Source organism: Bubalus bubalis, chromosome 12 (assembly GCF_019923935.1).
Source record: "Bubalus bubalis isolate 160015118507 breed Murrah chromosome 12, NDDB_SH_1, whole genome shotgun sequence".
Taxonomy (NCBI): Eukaryota; Metazoa; Chordata; class Mammalia; order Artiodactyla; family Bovidae; genus Bubalus; species Bubalus bubalis.
The window spans coordinates 66845848-66865174 of NC_059168.1; the positions used below are offsets into that span (position 1 = coordinate 66845848).

The window sequence follows — 19327 nt, forward strand, 5'->3', positions numbered from 1 at the left end:
TGAATGTGTCATTTAATGACCAGATCACACAACTATACAATTAAACATAGCACAGCAAAGAGTATAAATAGCAAAGTAAGGCCCAAGCATGGAATTATGAGATTGTGAAGAAGTGGTCACATGTGGCTAGGAGTGATGGCAGGGTGGGGAGTGGGGCACTGTTTAAATTGGCCTTAAAGAATGGGCAAGAGGAAGAGGCCAGGTAAGGAGTCTCTGGTATGGACCAGGGATTGGAGTCCAGAAAGCATGCACTCCATATGGGGAACAGTGGAGAGCCACCTTTGGTTGGCATCTTGGCATAGGCTGAAAGAAGTGGAAGACAGGACTGCAAAGATTAAGGGGGGGCCAAACCATGGAAATCCTCAGGTGACTTTGGAAAAGTGAAGTAGCAAGACTACAAAAGTTTGTGGAATGGATTGGAAGATAGAAGAGAGAATGTTGGGTGAAAAAGAAGTGCTTCCTAAACTTTTTTTGGCCAATGCGCGTTCCTTAATGAGACTTCATTGTTTGGATATATTGATTTTTCCTTTGTGCACATGGCTTTTGTTCTTTGCAGAAATAAATACAGATTTCATTATATAGCTATACAGTTATTTGTTAACAAACTTACATATCAGTATAATGGCTGAATAATACTTATATAGACATGTGATATCTATATGTATACATATAATATTTATATATATGTGTGTATGTGTATATATATTTGGAGAAGGAAATGGCAACCCATTCCAGTGTTCTTGCCTGGAGAATCCCAGGGACGGGGGAGCCTGGTGGGCTGTCGTCTCTGGGGTCGCACAGAGTTGGACACGACTGAAGCGACTTAGCAGCAGCAGCAGTATATATATATATATATATATATATATATATACACACATATCTGTTATTGTTTTGTTGTTAAGTCATATCTGACTCTTTGCAACCCCATGGAATGTAGCCTGCCAAGCTCCTCTGTCCAAGGGATTTGCCAGGCAAGAATACTATAGTGGGTTGTCATTTCCTTCTCCAGGAGATCTCCCTGACCAAGGAACTAAACCTGTGTCTCCTGCATTGGCAGGGAAATTCTTTACTACTAAGCCACCAGTGAAGCCATATATATATGTGGCTTTTAATCACATTTTTATATTCATTCATTGAATGACAAACCTAGACAATGTATTAAAAACAGAGATATCACTTTGCCAACAAAGGTCCATAGAGTCAAAGCTATTTTAAAATAAATATTTTAAAAAACTAAGACCATGGCATCCAGCCCCATTACTTCATGGCAAATAGAAGGGGAAAAGGTGGAAGTAGTGACAGATTTCCTCTTCTTGGGCTCTAAAATCACTGCGGATGGTGACTGCAGCCATGAAATCAGAAGATGACTGCTTCTTAGCTGGAAAGCTATGACAAACCTAGACAGTATGTTGAAAAGCAGAGACATTACTCTGCCAACAAAGGTCTGTATAGTCAAGGCTATGGTCTTCCCATTGGTCATGTATGGTTGTGAGAGCTGGACTGTAAAGAAGGCAGAGCACCAAAGAATTGATGCCTTCGAACTGTGGTGCTGGAGAAGACCCCTGAGAGTCCCTTGGTCAGCAAAGAGATCAAACCAGTCAATCTTAAGGGAAATCAACCCTGACTACTCTTTGGAAGGACTGATGCTGAAGCTGAAGCTCCACTATTTCGGTCACCTGATACAAACAGCCAACTCATTGGAAAAGTCCCTGATGCTGTGAAAGATTGAGGGCAGAAGGAGAAGAGGGCATCAGAGGATGAGATGGCTGGATGGCATCAATGGGCATGAACTTGGGTAAACTTCAGGAGATGGTGGGGGACAGGAAACCCTGGTGTGCTACAGTCTATGGGGTTGCAACGAGTTGAGCATGACTGGGTGACGGAACAACAACAATCCTAAAATGTATGAGGTGATATCTCATTGTGGTTTTCATTTGCATTTCCCTGTGATTTGTGATGTTGAGCTCCTTTTCATACACCTATTGGCTATGTAAATGTCTTCTTCCTCAGGAAAATATCTCTTCAGTTTCTTTGTCCATTTTTTTAAACTGGATCATTTCCCTTTTGCTATTGAATTGTATAACTTCTTCAGATATATTGAATAATAACTCCTATTTAGATATACACTTTGCAAATATTTTCTCCCATTCTCTAGGTTGTCTTTTTAATTTATTGATAGTTTCCTTTGCAGTACAGAAGATCTTTATTGTGTCTATTTTAGCTTTTCTTTGCCTGTGTTTTTGGTGTGGTGCCCAAGAAATCATTGCCAAACCAATATCAAGGATCTTTCTTCCTATGTTCTCTTCTAGAAGTTTTATGCTTTCAGGTCTTAACATTTAAGTCTTTGGTCCCAAAGAGCCAAAGAAATTCCAAGGAAGAAGAACAAATATGGAGACATAAAACTTTCTGATTTCAAACTATATTACACAGCTAGAGTAATCAAAATAGTATGGTACTAATTGATGCTGGGAGGGATTGGGGTCAGGAGGAGAAGGGGATGACAGAGGATGAGATGGTTGGATGGCATCACTGACTCAATGGACATGGGTTTGGGTGGACTCTGGGAGTTGGTGATGGACAGGGAGGCCTAGCGTGCTGTGGTTCATGCGATCACAAAGAGTTGGACACGACTGAGTGACTGAACTGAACTGAACATAAAAACAGGAGCATAGATCAGTGGAACATAACAGCAACCAGTGCATATTCAGTCAACAAATTTTTGACAAAGGCACCAAGAACATACAATGGATAAAGGATAATCTAGTCAATAAATCATGTTGGGAAAAATTCATAACCACATGCCCCAAAATGAAAGTCATTCTTTTATTGCATTTTATTTATTCAGCCAATAACTGTTGAGCATGTGCTCTGTGCATGGTGTTTTTGAAGTACTGACAGCAATTGAGATTATATTATCTGAGCCCTGGGTGACCTGATAGTCCCCAAGGCCCACTTAGTTCATGCTCCCATTGAAAATCCACTGTAAGAACTGAGCTGTCTGTCTACCACTTTGATCATTCCAGTGCCCAACCTCATCCATATACTTCATCTTTATCCCTGAAGAAATACTTTCATTTGATTATGACTTTTTGGAATTTGGTCCAGGTAGTTGAGTCACAACCAGTTAAGGGCTTGATAAAAACATAAGAAAATGTTTGAAAAAGCCTGAGTTAGTGTCGTCTAGTTATAGAACGTTGTTCTATGTCTCAGGAGATCCAGGGCTGCTCAAATGGTCCTTCATGGAAAAAGTCACCCTGAAACAAAGGCTGGGAGGAGAAAGACAAATCATAGAGTGGAAGCAAAATATCAGAATATCAGGAAGTCACCCAGAGGTAGATCTTTGAAGAGGTTAAATGAGGTCAGCTTGGTGTGTGGGCAGAAGGCATTACAGGACCAACCATGTGATTTGGGGTTTGGATGAAGAGCTGGACCAGTCTGCTCTCCAATCTAATCTTGTGGTTACAATTCATCTCTTTTGGTTTCATAAGGTTTTTCTCAACCACCTCCACCATTAGTAAAGAACTTCTCTGAAACTGGGAAATAGAAATGGTAAACACTGATTTTGTATCAGGACCATTTGGTGAGATCTACTATTTGCAATCCTTCCTTGACTGTTAATGTCATGGGCACACCAGCCCACAAAGCCTTGTTCTTTGCCATGTTTGCCTTATGTAACCAGTGGAGGTACTTGAGTAAAAGGAAAATATTAGAAGTAGTTAAAGAAAAGTGATAGCAGTGATTACATAAACTTGCCTTTCCCCCCCTAATGGTATTCAGATTATGATTAATTTTCCAGAATCTTTTACCATGGCAGTAGTTGAAAGGTCCAAGTCTATATAAACCAGACTTAGAAAGCAAATAGGACATGAAAATTCTTTTATGCGTGAAGTTGCCTAGGTTCTGAGAAAGAGGCAATATGAAACACCTTGTAAGTATTTTTTCTGGTTTTGAATATAGGTAACTATGTTTTCAGAGCCAGAATAGCCAGGGAGCAGTTCCTTTTTGCCATCAACTCTTCAAATTAAACCTAAATAGAACTTCCAAATATTAACTTGGCACATAACTTCCCTGTTGGTAAGCCTCTTTTTTTTTTTAGAACATCAGAAAATGGGTCTGTCCCAAAAGAATTAATAGCTAGTTTCTTAAAAGGTCAACTATCTTTGGGGATTGAGTAGATATTCATATTTTAGGGTCTTTTCTTCCTAGATTCATCTTATTTATAAATTTCTGTCAAAGAAAGTTTCAGGTGTATTTAACACATGGCACTAATTCTAAGAATCATTTAATAGAATATTATTGCTGTCTGCATCACATGTTTTTCCTTGGTTAACCTCATTGCATTGTGGTTATTATTCAGAGAGTAACTGTTGTCTTTTTCTTTGAAGATGTATCTCACATTCATGGTGTCATCACATGCAGACTACTGCATAGGATATTGTGGGGAAGGGGAGGAGGGGTTTCCTGTCGATTTTGGCTTAGGTTGTAAGTGCTCTTGAGCTGAGTGAGCCTTGAGCTGTGAGTGTAGGGAAAGATTCTCCGCTACATTTATCTTAGCCAGTTCCCATCCTTCTAATTCTCTTTCACTTACTTTCTGGTGTCTGAAATGCCTCCAGTAGGTTAGGCAGGTCACAGCAGGAGCAAACGATTTCCTGCAAATATCTCAAGAACCACTCACCCTTGAGTCAAATCTATTTCAAAATAAGGTGTAAACAAGTGATGCATAATCTTTATGCTCAGGCAAGGTGGGAGAAACTGGAGGAGAGGAAATTGGAAGGATATCAGATTCCAGAGGGGACAGAGAGGGGGTCCCCACTGGTTGGGAAGAAAGAAGGAGGTACAGAAAGGAAGACGGGGGACCTGAATTATCACTTATTTTACGACTTGACTTAAGATGGCCCTGCACTATGTGCAGATCAAGTGCTTGGTCAGGTTGCCTAATCTTTAGCCCAGTGATTGATAGCAGATGTAGCGCAAAACAAAAGGTATCTTTGAATGAACGGTAAAGCTTTCCTTCTTGAGCAGCCAGTACATCCCATATCGAACACACGGAATGACAGTCTCCTGATGCATCTGGGGCCTCTAGGGCAAGAGACACTATGAAAGTTACAGATCTTTTAAAAAGGCTCCAACCCTCGGCTCACTCTGAGCCCCATGCCCTGGGCTCATCTGAGGCTAAGGGAGCCAGCCCTGTACACTGACATTTGTTTCCATTTCAGATTGTGCCTTCAATCCTTATGGTCCTTTTCCTAGCTCCATCTCTGGCCCTGATGGTAAGTAAGGGTGGAGAGGGTTCAACCTGTCTGGTCCTCCTGAAGCAGAAGTACTTCAAAGGTGATAATCTGGGGTGCTGTGTTGTGCTTAGTCACTCAGTCGTGTCTGACTCTTTGCAACCCCATGGACTGTAGCCCACCAGGCTCCTCTGTCTATGGGGATTCTCCAGGCAAGAATACTAGAGAGGGTTGCCATGCCCTCCTCCAAGGGATCTCCCCAACCCAGGGATTGAACCCAGGTGTCCTGCATTGCAGGTGGAATCTTTACCATCTGAACCACCAGGGAATCTGGGGTGGCCTCCGTCAAATTTCTTGTGAGGACCACTTTATACCTGTGAGAGACCGGCAATGCAGAAACGCTGAACTTTAGGACTGTGCTCCTTGCTGCCTTCTCTTCTCCAGAACATCAGTGACAACCATCCTCTGGATGGATCTGTTGGGACCCAGAGCATCCATGTCAATGCCTTTCGAGGTATGGTCAGCATCCGAGACAACAATGTTTTGAGTGAATGGGATGGAGTCTTGGACCACAAGAATGTAAGATGTAGAACACATTCATTACAATGCCAAAGAAAGCCTTGCCTGCTCCAAAATTTAGCCTCCTGCTTTTCCAGAGAGAAGAGAACCCTGTCTACATAGGCCTCTCTAAGTTTAGGATCTTGAGGGAATACATCTCTCTTGGTAAAGAACCAGCTTTCGTGCATTTGCAGTGACTTGTTTTTGAGCCAGCGACCATAGGAAGAGCTTCTGAAATCTCTAGGGATCCAGCACTCTTTGTGTCCCTCTCCTGTGTTGACTTCACAGGGCTCCTGAAGGCCTCTGAAATAAGAGAGCTATTTTAAGAATCCTGATGTCCTCCAACTTGTATGTACCATAGAGGTTCTTTGGTCTTGCTCTCAGATTTTAATCAGTTTATTTCCAAAGCAGGAAAATAATTTATTTTCACTTTTAGAAATCTTGCTTCCACTTGCCCATGTGGTCAGGGATGGCAAGGCGTGACCTGGAAGAAAGAGGCAGGATTGGGAAGGGAGGCTCCATGATAGAAAATTTATATGACCAGAGACACGACGCAACAAGAGACATGATGCAATCAGAGACACAAGGCAACCAGAGACAGGATGCAGCTTTTGTGTGCTTCGGTTTCCTCATCTGCAAAGGAAAATCAATGGCTGCCTTTCCTACTGGAAAGGATTCAGAGGATTAAGTGAAGGAAAAGACCACAGCCCCCACTCCCTGGATGACCCTCTGCCATCCAGCCCCTGGTGTTCGGAAGCCCCGCTCCTACTTTCCCCACTCAGGACAGAATCCACAAACACAGGCTTTCTCTCTGCTCTGCCTGGACCTCCCCAGACTCTGTCCTCCCCATTCTTCACCTGACCCGCTCCTGATTTCCTGGAGGACACAGCTCCCAAGTCTTCTTTCACGACATGCAGGCCAGGGATTTCTAACTCTGTTTTAAACCATAAAGACTTTTGTTCTAATGAAGATTTCGCAAAATTCCACTTGATGGAACAGAAGTCAGAACCTTGGCAGGTAAGGGAGATGAGCTCAGTGTCAGACTCGGCTGGAGAACTGTTGCTTTACTCCAAAGCTCAGAGAGGCCGAAGGTCAGGTCCAAGGCTACATCAGGCAGTCAATGACAGATCGAGGGCCGGATCTGACCCTAGAGGTCTAAGCACAGGCTCCTCCTCAGCTTGTAAACCCAGATGGGATGCTAACTCACACACTGGCTTCACAAGCAGGTGGTATCTGTCTCATCCGTTCATGACATCCCCCTGGAGAGAGTCTACTTTTCCTGCTTTGCAGATGGGGAAGCTGAGGGTCGTGCAGGCGGCTGAGGACCATGAACAGCACTGTCACTGCGGCCCACCCCCTGTCCCTCCAGTCCCCCAGTCTGTTAGTGGTATGCAGAGTGCCCCAGGGGATACCCTCCGTGATGCCTGCAGCAGGGCCCCATGTGCAAGGCCAGTCCTTTGGCTGGCACTTTGCTCTGGTGCCCAGGGCCTGCTCTGCCAGGATGCTCCACACCACAGTCTGAAGGACAGCTATGTGCAGCTCTGTTGACAAATAGGAGCCCCTGTATTGTGACTAAATGAATGACAGGGTTCTGCTGTGTTGCTTTAAGGCCCTCTTGGTGGCTAAGTTGTTTAGCAAGATGGCCTGTGTCCTGGCCAAGATGGATGAAGCTGTCTTCCCAACTTTGGATGACATTGTTAAGGCCCTGGACCACCAGGTAAGTGAGATCAGCTCACTGGGGTCCCCTCCTAGTTTAGTGTTTTTGAACTCTACGTTCTGACCTCCTAAGATGATGCTGTACATGCTGGGGAATTCATTTCATGCTTGATCTTAATGCCCATGGAATTCCATCATCATGCAAAGGACTCCAAGTCCAATCCATGGCCTATTTAAGTCACAGCACATTAATGAAAATGAACCTTTGCATTCCATGCAATGACAAAATTTTGATGTATTCCAAAAGGGTGTGAACTACACGTTAGTGAATATAAATATTAAAGTGAAATACTAGAGTATTTTCATTCTCATACCTCCTCTCCTCCCCTGCAGACCCTTTAAGCTCATGCACACATAATATCTTAGTTGAAAATGAGTTTAGGACTTCTGAAACTCTTTCCTGTCTCTTAAATGCCAAGGGTTGTCAGATAAATTAAAAATCAGCAGGAAGTCCTTGGGAAGTCACTGAAATCTGGCATCATTTTGCTTAAATAACCAACCTAGCACATTTGGGCTGTGTCCCTGATGTCCATGGCAGCAGGGCTGCTGATTCCTGGGGAAGAAAATGCCTTTGGATCACATAAAAATAAAATAATTTATCACTTTTTAAAAAGAGAGGTAGAAAGTATTCCCCTCATCTGATTTATAACAAGTAAAAAGTATAATATAAATGAATAGCATAACTTAAAATGTATTGTACATCATTATTAGAAATGAGAATAGCACTGGAGTCCGGAAGAGCTGAGAATTCAAGGGCGAAAGGAGTACAGATTGAGTCACAGGGACACGCAGACTTTTCTGGAGTAATTTTGCCACCTTGTGGTCAGATAGGATATTGCTATTAGAGAGGAAACTCAAGGGCTAGTGCAGGTTCAAGGCTATTTTTGGACACCCAGTGCCCCCATGCACTGGAATAGGTTTCTCACGCTTCCTCCTTGCTGCGCCACCTCTACCTGCTGTCTCACCCTTTTGAAATGTCTCATCTTCCAGACTCCAAAGCATTATCCATCTACTCACGGCCTGACCTACACTGTTTTACCCAGCCGGGTCAAGAACTTGGCCCAGTTCGGAGCACCCATCAAGGACATGTGCCGAGCGGTCCCCACTTATTTTGCCCAACAGCAAAAAGAAGGTACATGAATCACTTACCTAGAAACTCAAGACCACAGGTGAGGCAAGAGGTGTGGAATGGTTTTTAGGTCCTTGACAAATTCTAATGACACTTTTCAGGTCTATTCCATTTCTTTGCAATTGGGTATAAAAATAATGGGGCCTGAGATGTATTTCCCTCTGGTGGTAGAGATGACTTCTGATTACTGAGAACAGGAAGCAGAGTGAACTTAGCTTTACCTAATGGTTGAGGACAGTCATTTCGCCACTGAAAACTGACAGCTGGTGGATACTCTCAGCAGACCCAAAGTTTCAGCCTCCCCTCCCTTCCCCCCACCCCAGCAGCACAGTGCCTGGAGTCCCCCATGGAGACCCATGGCTCTGGAGAATCTCAGTCCTCCTCTTTATCAGGCGGCCCAGATGCTGTAAAGCAGGACTCTGACAGTTATAGACTACACTTTGGGAAAGAAATGTCTTAGTGGCTGGCATCCCTGATGGGGATACAGTGGGATCAGTGTCTACCAGCTTGGGAAGTTACCAGATAAGAATAGAATCTCCCTGGTGCTCCAGATAGAGTCAATAACCACTTCCCATTACACTGTTGTCTGTCAACTACATCTGAGTATAAACTAACCCAGTGAACAAGGCTTCTTCATAACGAGAACTTCCAGCAGGAAAACAAAGAGAACTTGAGAGGCTGGGGGGATAAAGAGGATGATTCAGTTCAGTTCAGTCGCTCAGTTGTGTCCGACTCTTTGCGACCCCATGAATCGCAGCACGCCAGGCCTCCCTGTCCATCACCAATTCCCGGAGTTCACTCAGACTCACGTCCATCGAGTCAGTGATGCCATCCAGCCATCTCATCCTCTGTCGTCCCCTTCTCCTCCTGCCCCCAATCCCTCCCAGCATCAGAGTCTTTTCCAATGAGTCAACTCTTCACATGAGGTGGCCAAAGTACTGGAGTTTCAGCTTTAGCATCATTCCTTCCAAAGAAATCCCAGGGCTGATCTCCTTCAGAATGGACTGGTTGGATCTCCTTGCAGTCCAAGGGACTCTCAAGAGTCTTCTCCAACACCACAGTTCAAAAGCATCAATTCTTTGGCGCTCAGCCTTCTTCACAGTCCAACTCTCACATCCATACATGACCCCTGGAAAAACCATAGCCTTGATTAGATGGACCTTTGTTGGCAAAGGAACGTCTCTGCTTTTCAATATGCTATCTAGGTTGGTAATAACTTTCCTTCCAAGGAGTAAGCGTCTCTTAATTTCATGGCTGCAGTCACCATCTGCAGTGATTTTGGAGCCCAGAAAAATAAAGTCTGACACTGTTTCCCCATCTATTTCCCATGAAGTGATGGGACCGGATGCCATGATCTTCGTTTTCTGAATGTTGAGCTTTAAGCCAACTTTTTCACTCTCCACTTTTACTTTCATCAAGAGGCTTTTGAGTTCCTCTTCACTTTCTGCCATAAGGGTGGTGTCATCTGCATATATGAGGTTATTGATATTTCTCCAGGCAATCTTGATTCCAGTTTGTGCTTCTTCCAGCCCAGCATTTCTCATGATGTACTCTGCATATAAGTGAAATAAGCAGGGTGACAATATACAGCCTTGACGTACTCCTTTTCCTATTTGGAACCAGTCTGTTGTTCCATGTCCAGTTCTAACGGTTGCTTCCTGATCTGCATACAGGTTTCTCAAGAGGCAGGTCAGGTGGTCTGGTATTCCCATCTCTTTCAGAATTTTCCAGAGTTTATTGTGATCCACACAGTCAAAGGCTTTGGCATAGTCAATAAAGCAGAAATAGATGTTTTTCTGGAACTCTCTTGCTTTTTCCATGATCCAGCGGATGTTGGCAATTTGATCTCTGGTTCCTCTGCCTTTTCTAAAACCAGCTTGAACATCAGGAAGGTCACGGTTCACGTAGTGCTGAAGCCTGGCTTGGAGAATTTTGAGCATTACTTGACTAGCGTGTGAGATGAGTGCAATTGTGTGGTAGTTTGAGCATTCTTTGGCATTGCCTTTCTTTGGGATTGGAATGAAAACTGACCTTTTCCAGTCCTGCGGCCACTGCTGAGTTTTCCAAATTTGCTGGCATATTGAGTGCAGCACTTTCACAGCATCATCTTTCAGGATTTGAAATAGCTCAACTGGAATTCCATCACCTCCACTAGCTTTGTTCGTAGTGATGCTTTCTAAGGCCCACTTGACTTCACATTCCAGGATGTCTGGTTCTAGGTCAGTGAGCACACCATCGTGATTATCTGGGTCGTGAAGATCTTTTTTGTACAGTTCTTCTGTGTATTCTTGCTACCTCTTCTTAATATCTTCTGCTTCTGTTAGGTCCATACCATTTCTGTCCTTTATTGAGCCCATCTTTGCATGAAATGTTCCCTTGGTATCTCTAATTTTCTTGAAGAGATCTCTAGTCTTTCCCATTCTGTTGTTTTCCTCTATTTCTTTGCATTGATCGCTGAGGAAAGCTTTCTTATCTCTTCTTGCTATTCTTTGGAACTCTGCATTCAGATGCTTATATCTTTCCTTTTCTCCTTTGCTTTTTGCATCTCTTCTTTTCACAGCTATTTGTAAGGCCTCCTCAGATAGCCATTTTGCTTTTTTGCATTTCTTTTCCATGGGGATGGTCTTGATCCCTGTCTCCTGTACAATGTCACGAACCTCATTCCATAGTTCATCAGGCACTCTATCTATCAGATCTAGGCCCTTAAATCTATTTCTCACTTCCACTGTATAATCATAAGGGATTTGATTTAGGTCATACCTGAATGGTCTAGTGGTTTTCCCTACTTTCTTCAATTTAAGTCTGAATTTGGCAATAAGGAGTTGAGAAGGTGATTAAAGATCAATAAAAGAAATAGAAAAAAAAGAATGTGGGACCTGTTATTGCAGCATTGATGAGATCTTCTGTTTTGTTCCCAAGTCTCTGGTTAGTAACGTTGTCTTGAGCATCACACCTCATCTAGGTGCAACTCATAATATATCCACTCTACTTTAGAGTCTTAGAGCAATTAAGTGATCTTTTAAATAAAATGCTTCTCTTTCTTTTTAAAGGTACTGCACTGGCTATTGACCCAGATTCCTGTTTTGAAATCCAACTCCTGTCCTTCCTGGGACTCTCCATCTGTGGGGAGATACCTGGGCTCTGAACCTCCAGGTCAGCCACGTGAGGGGCAGACCTGTCTGGACTGGGGCCGCTGACCTGACCCCAGAGCTCAGGGACCCAGCCCACCTCTGCCAATGGAAAGCTGCTCATTTCAGGCCAGATTACCCCTATCTTTTGACCCAAGATCCAGCTTTGTGACCTAGAAACTGAATACACTTTCTCCTTATTCTGTTGGCTTAGAACAATAAAGTTTCTTGCCTCCCTGATCTAACATATGAGCACTGCCTGCCTACACTGTCCTCTCTAGGGTTACTGGACTCCCATCCACATGCTGTCCATACCATCACACATAAACAAGGCACAAAGGAGAACACGCCTCTCCTGGAAGGTCTCATTTCTAAGGGCCTCTCTTTGGTGTGTCCCTTGAAGAATTCCTGAAGAATCTGGGACACAAAGAAAGAAAGAACAAAAAGACATCAGCCACAGCCTGACTTAAGCTTTCAGGTCTGAGGTCACATCTCCATCTCCTGCAAATTGATGCTGTTCACTGTGGCCCAGCCTGCACAGTGAAAATCCCTGAGAGAGTTAACTGCATGAACAAGGCCTCTCAGACCTCTCTTTGGAACCAGTCTAAACCCCTTCATGGGAATCCCTAGTCAGCCCCACCCACAGCACCCAGAACATCCCTGACCTGCCTAAACCAGAATAAACAAGGAAAGAGTACTGGAAATACATAGACATCCACCAAAGGTCATGCTGGAGTTTGGAGTAAATAAGACAGGACTGGAATGGGAGGGATGGGGAGTGCTGAACCGCACATGCGCGTGGAGTAGACGGACTGGGGTGAATTTCAGCACTGATTTGCCACAGGCAGAGCTGGAGCTCAGCTTCGGTCTGCAAGGTCATGATGTGATGTGACTTACAGTTACGAATGGAAAGGTGATTGTATGGGAAAGGACCAGAATAAACCTCTAGCTGGGTTTAAATAAGGTGTGACTGGGTCGGCCAGGGTCTCTGAAACTATGCATTTGGTCACAAGCATCTTGTCAAGGATAAGGCTGGTGGAGATACCTGCACAGAGCATCCAGGCTGGAAGAATCAGACAGATGGACAGATTAAGTCTTGGTCAACCAGAAGCCCACAAAGCATGATCTTGCCCTCAAGGCTTGACCTAAAGTGTCCCTGGAGTTAAGTCCTCATGGCTATCAGTCCTCCTTGACTAGTGTATGCTTTATCCCTGACATCTAGCCCCCAGCATCTTCAGGAGCAGTCCCTATCTGGTCCCAGGTGCCTGAGTCCCTGTTACAGTTGCTGGACCTCTGCTGCCTACTGACTGGTTCTGATATCTATCACACCTTCCCTTCTGGACATCTGAGTTTCAGCTGTTTCTAAATTTCCCATCATCTTAGGGCTCCACCTGATCATTATAACATCCCAGTTACTTCCAGGAGACTTAAGACATCCCACCTCCCGACATCCACCATGTGTCTTTCCATCTGTTACCCTCCCCACAGACATTCTGCCAGCTAGACTGCTTTCCTTTAGCAAATTCTTGGTTCAAGGCCTGCTGCCCTCTCATGTTTGGCTATCATTGACTGGGCTGTAAGAGCTCTGTACCAACTCTGAGAAAAAACTAGCATAGTCCTCTAGACCAGAGATCCTCAATCTCTGGGATCTAATGCTTGACAATGCTTGATAATCTGAATTGGAACTCATGTAATAATAACAGAAATAAGGTGCACAATAAAGGTAATGCACTTGAATAATCCTGAAACCCTCCCCCTGACTCCAGTCTGCAGAAAAATTGCCTTCCAGGAGACAAGTCCCCGGTGTTAAAAATGTTGGGGACCACTGCTCTAGATCTTACAGAACTTGTCAAGATAGATTTTGGTCCTTCGGGTCCTTCAAGCTCAATCTTCATCTTATAAAGAATCTTCCATGTGTGCACCAGGATTTAGATATTTTAGGAAATAGGATTGGAAGGGGCAACATTCCAAAATGTCATAGACCAGGTGACTTGTAAACAACAAACATTTATTTCTCACATTTTTAGAGGCTGGGAAGTCCAAGATCAAGGCACCAGCAAATCTGGTGTCTGCTAAGAGCCCACTTCCTCATATGCAGACAGCCGTTTTCTTACTGTGTCCTAACATGGTAGAAGGTAAAAGGGAGCTCTTTAGGGCCTCTTTTATAGGAGATTAATCCCACAACATTGGGGATTAGATTTCAACATATGAATTTTAAGGAGACATAAACATTCCTGTCTACAGCACCACCCTACTGATGACCATTGTTAATATTTATCTTTAATCCATCACTCAGCAAAATTCACCATATTTGAATCTCAAGCCAGTACCACTCACCCTCACCCAAACATATTCCATGTTATCAACACCACCAGCCTTCTGTTTAAGATGCAATCACATTAATATTCATAGCAAAGTGTTTTCCTCCATCTGTGACTGAAGAACCCAAGCTTCTCGCTATGTCTTTTGCAATAATCTTTGAACTGGCTTATGAAACCATTCATCTTCTAAGCAGGGAAATCTTCTATTCTCTTTTCTTTTTTCCCCCCATTTCTTGGTACAGCTGCTGTCACTGACCTCTGTCTACATCTCCAATGCTGCCTCTTAGGTCTGGGCGGGAGGGACTGGGAACCCACAGCCCACGGTGCTCTCAGCTGAGCAGTCACATCTGCCACGCCTCCACTGAGCATGCGCCCCGGGCAGACACTGCTGTCTCAGCCTCAGCGGGTCATGGACTTACCGTGAAATAGGAAAGTGTGTCTCCCCCCGGGGTTTGTTGTCAGTTGTTCGCACTGCTGCAAACGTCTGCTCTGGTTTCTTCGAGCAAGTGTAGTGAGAAAAGGCTTCTCTCTTCTTTTGCTTCTGCTCACAGCTCCCACTCACCACCCTGGAGCCTGAAGCTTGAGCCCTTTGGAGACTGGACTGGGGGCAAATCTGAGCACGAGACAGATGTCACAGGGTGTTCGTCACCGCTCCTCCCGTCTAGGACTTGTTGGGTATGACCATGTCCCAGTTCCCTCTTCCCTGAGCTTTCTATCTCCCTCAGCTTTGTCCTTATCTTCCTGCCAGCATGCCATGGAAGGATCATGTCTAAATCCCAGCTGGGAACTGCTCGAAATCCTCCTGCCAAGAAATCTCTGAGATTCTTGTAAAAATTCCACCCTTGCCCTTAGGCCCTTCTCAGGGAGGAGGCCCAAGATAGAGGTCAATTTCCCTGCCTCCGAGCTCGCAGAATGATGTTCCAATGATAGGCTCCCTTGAAGGTAGTCTTGCTCCCTTCACTAGCCCTGCTCCTTCCACCCTAGAAGGAGGCTCCCCTACCTGTCCTCATCACGCCTGCCTCTCTGCAGCCTCAGGGATGAGCCAACTGGCCCCGAACCCCAGATCTGTGGGTCTGGGTGGGCAGGCTCACCAGCTGAGGGCAGTGACTGCCCAGAGCTTACTCTCTGGCTCCCTGCCCACTCCATGCTCTCAAATTCCCCAGGGGTCAGGAGTGGGGCCCCTTGTCCTGCCAAGAATGTGCTGCTCCTCTTCTTCCTACTCCTGCCTGAGGTAGAAGGACCATCCTCACAGTTAAAGCTGTATCTCTGCAGTTACTCCTATGAAGCAGCTTCATTGGCCTCATCAGGTGGGTTCTATTCACCTGGGCATCAAACTCAACATTCAGAAAACTAAGATCATGGTATCTGATCCCATCACTTCGTGGCAAATGGAGAAACAATGGAAACAGTGACAAACTTTTTTGGGCTCCAAAATCACTGCAGATGGTGACTGCAGCCATGAAATGAAAAGACACTTGCTCCTTGGAGGAAAAGCTATGACAAACCAAGACAGTCTATTAAAAAGCTCTAACTGAAAACCACCAATTTAGACTAATCATTATGGAAGCCTTGGAACTAAATAAGGAATATATTCCTTAAAATCAAAGGATCTTTTTAATGGCTACTTAAACAGGAAATGACTACTGTTGGCAGCAAAGATGTGAATGGGGAATGCGGATTAGGTAGTTGGTGGATTTTTTTGTTTTGTTTTATTTTTGCTGTAGAGATTGGAAAACTCTGATCAACAGTAGATGAGGAGGAGGAGCAGCCAAGATGATAGAGTAGGAAGGCCCTGTGCTCACCTCCTTCTACTGGCACATCAAAAATTACTTCTATGTACAGAGCAACTATTGATGAGAATGATCTGAAGACTAGCAGAAAACATCCTTCTGGTGCTAGGAAAACTGGGCAACTACATGGGAAAGAATGAGATTAGAAGATTTTCTCACACCATACATGAAAAAAAAAAAAAAAACCTCTCAAAATGGGTTAGAGGCTTAAATATAAGACCTGAACGTATAGAAAATATAGCAGAACACTTTGCCTATAAATCATAGCAATATTTCTGGATGTCTCCTAAGGCAAAAAAAGAAAAGTAAAAATCAATAAAAGGGGCTTATTTAAACTTAAAAGCTCTTGCACAGCAAAGGGGACCATCAACAAAACAAAAAGAGAATCTACTAAATGGGAAAAAATATTTGTAAATGATGCGATTGAAAATTGGTTAATACCCACAGTATATAAACAACTCAATGTAGAAAAAACAATTTTAAAATGGGCAGAAGACCTAAATAGACATTTTTCCAAGGAGGATATGCATAGCCCAACTAACACATGAAAAAATGCTCAGAATTGCTAATCATCAAAGAAATGCAAATCCAAGCCACAGTGAGATATCACCACACACCTATCAGAATGGCTATCATCGAAAATATCACAAGTAACAAATGTTATTGTGGCGAAAAAGGAACACCTTGTACACTGTTGGTATGGATACAAATGACTGCAGCCACCATAGAGAAAAACTATGTGAAGTTTTCTTAAAAAAACTAAAATAAAATTACCATATGACCCATCAATTTCACTCCCAGGTATATAGCTGAAAAAAGCAAAATGTTAATTCTAAAAGATATATGCACCCCTATGTTCACTGCAGCGTTAATTTCAATAATCAAGATATGAAAGCAACCTAAGTGTCCACCCATAGATGAATAGAAAAATAAGATGTATATATGCAACGGCAACCCACTCCAGTACTCTTGCCTGGAAAATCCCATGGACGGAGGAGCCTGGTGGGCTGCAGTCCATGGGGTCGCTAAGAGTCGGGCACGTGTGAGCAATTTCATTTTCACTTTTCACTTTCATGCATTGGAGAAGGAAATGGCAATCCACTCCAGTATTCTTGCCTGGAGAATCCCAGGGACAGAGGAGCCTAGTGGGCTGCCATCTATGGGGTCGCACAGAGTCAGACACGACTGAAGCGACTTAGCAGCAGCATGCACAGTGGAATAAGTGGAATGGATACACACACACAGTAGACTATTAGCCATAAAAATATTGAATCTTGACATTTGCAACAACTTGGATGGACCTAGAGGATATTAATCTACATGAAATAGCTCAGACAGAGAAAGATAACCACTATATATTTCCACTTATATGTGGACTCAAAATACAGAACAAATGAACAAACAGAACAGACTCATAGGTACAGAGAACAAACAGGTAGTTGCCAGAGGGTAAAGGAGTGGAGGGATGAGTAAAATAGTTAAAGGCGATTAAGAGGTACAAACTTCAGTTACAAAATTAAGGTAAGGTATTGGGATTATAGTCATTTATAATGCAGTATCTTTGTATGATGACGGGTCGTAGCTAGACTGACGGTGACCATATTACAATGTATAGAAATATCTAACCACTATCTTGCGCACTTGGAACTAATAGCGTTGTAGGCCAATTACACTTCAATTAAACTTATTAGGAGAAGCAAATCAAATAGGACAGGCACATGCCTACAAGGAGTGAGTCAAATGTAAGCTACAAGGAAGCTGGGGCTGCATTAAATGTTCTCCAGAAAGATTCCCTTTGTAAGGGCTGGAGAGGGAAGATATTAATTCTGCTTTCATTTTGTCCCAAGATATTTTCTAATTTCCCTTTGACTTCTCTCTGAACTCAGTGGTTGTTCGAGTGTATGTTGTTCAATTCTCATGTACTTATGAATACTTTCCTCTTGTTATTGATTTCTAGTTTTATTCCATTGTGGTTGGGAAAGATACTTGGAAAGATTTCAATCTTCTTAAATTTGTTAAGACTTGTTTTCTGGGTTAGCATGATCTACCCTACAGAATGTTCCATGAGTGCTTATGGAGAATGTGTTTTTGCTACTGTTGGGTGGAATATTCTCTATATGTTGCCGGGCTTGTTCAGTTTATAGTTTCCAAGTCTGCTGTTTCCTTATTGATTTTCTGTGAAAGATCTATTATTAAAAGTGGGGTATTGCTGTCCCCCATGATTATTATATTGCTATCTACTTCCTTTAGATCTGTCCATGTTTGCTTTTTATGTTTAAGTGCTCTGACATTGAGTGTACATAGATTTATAATTGTTTTATCTTCCTGGTAATTTAAAGTCAAGCTAATTTGAAATTAGAACAAAGAGTCCTTTCCTCTCTGATGATGACACAAGGAAGATGGAGACCTTGGGACTCACAGTCACATTGGTTTTACCACCATGGAGAAAGCTAATGCAAGATACTGAGTATGGCATGTGGAGAGGAAGAGTGTTGAGAGTGGAAAAAGATAGTCTGGTCACCTTCAAGCACCTAGTTCTGGCCAACCAAGACCAGAACATACCTATCTTCCTTTGGTAGACGAGACAATAAATTCCCACCTCGCCACTCCCACCTGTTATTTTGATTTGGGTGCCATCATTTGCAAACATTAGGAGCCCAGCTAATATACTCTACTTTTGTTTGACACTTTATTATACACTCTTTACTGCTGTTCTCAAACGGTTTCATATAAATGACTCATTGCCTAACAAGAAAATAACTTTCTTTACTATGGTAGTTTTGCCAGCATATCTATCCTGGTGCTAATGGTTATTAAGGAGTAGATGTTAGAAATAGGAGCAATTGACGACAGAAATTCTTGCTAAAGTAGTTCCTCTTTGTTCTGAACTTGCATTCACTGACCAGTCCATATGAGAATTAATTATATGAGCTGGAAATTTGCCCACCTTTTGCAATTTATATGAAATGTTAGAAATTGTTTTCCTCCTACAATGACTTGATATTCCCAGTCAAGTCCTCACTCCTGTAAAACTTTCAGGAATATGCATCTCTCTCTAGGTGATGGGTGTTTCTCCCTCTCTCTCTCCACACTCTGGGATGAAATATGTCATGATAGTGTTTATTACAGTTGAGTCTACTAATCTGATGAACTAAAAGTTATATAAATGGCCCTCAAAGCTGGGGACTTTGTCAGAAGGTATACTTGATAACACAAATTTTATTTATTAAGTTTGCATCACCTGATCAGTCAAGTTGTCTTTAAAGGGTACAAATAAACTATGCCTCTCATTAGGTGGAAGTTACTGTCACCTGAGCCCCTGCCCTACCTAAGCTACCTCAGTGTGTTGGATGGAGAGATGGGCAGCTGGTCTAAATGACAGATGCAAAAATGGAGACTTGCACATAACTGACCAGCCTGTATGTAACTCACCTATATTATCCGGGAATTTTCACAC

The 19327-nt window shown here is 43.2% G+C and overlaps 1 protein-coding gene across 1 annotated transcript; it reads left to right on the plus strand.

Annotated features, from left to right (window-relative positions):
- Nucleotides 1–3677: 3677 nt before the first annotated feature.
- Nucleotides 3678–11983, plus strand: LOC102394414 (gastrokine-3-like). Its single transcript, XM_006049077.3, has 6 exons — nucleotides 3678–3928; nucleotides 5217–5270; nucleotides 5673–5807; nucleotides 7396–7503; nucleotides 8493–8634; nucleotides 11682–11983. The coding sequence occupies exons 1-6, from the start codon at nucleotides 3917–3919 to the stop codon at nucleotides 11774–11776; spliced, it is 546 nt and encodes a 181-aa protein (XP_006049139.1). The 5' UTR covers nucleotides 3678–3916; the 3' UTR covers nucleotides 11777–11983.
- The last annotated feature ends 7344 nt before the right edge of the window (nucleotides 11984–19327 follow it).

Bases quoted from the DNA above. Each gene is read 5' to 3' on its own strand.
- LOC102394414 (XM_006049077.3), top strand. The intron at 5,808-7,395 runs GTAAGATGTAGA...TGTTGCTTTAAG, and splicing joins GAGTCTTGGACCACAAGAAT to GCCCTCTTGGTGGCTAAGTT. The intron at 8,635-11,681 runs GTACATGAATCA...TTCTTTTTAAAG, and splicing joins TGCCCAACAGCAAAAAGAAG to GTACTGCACTGGCTATTGAC.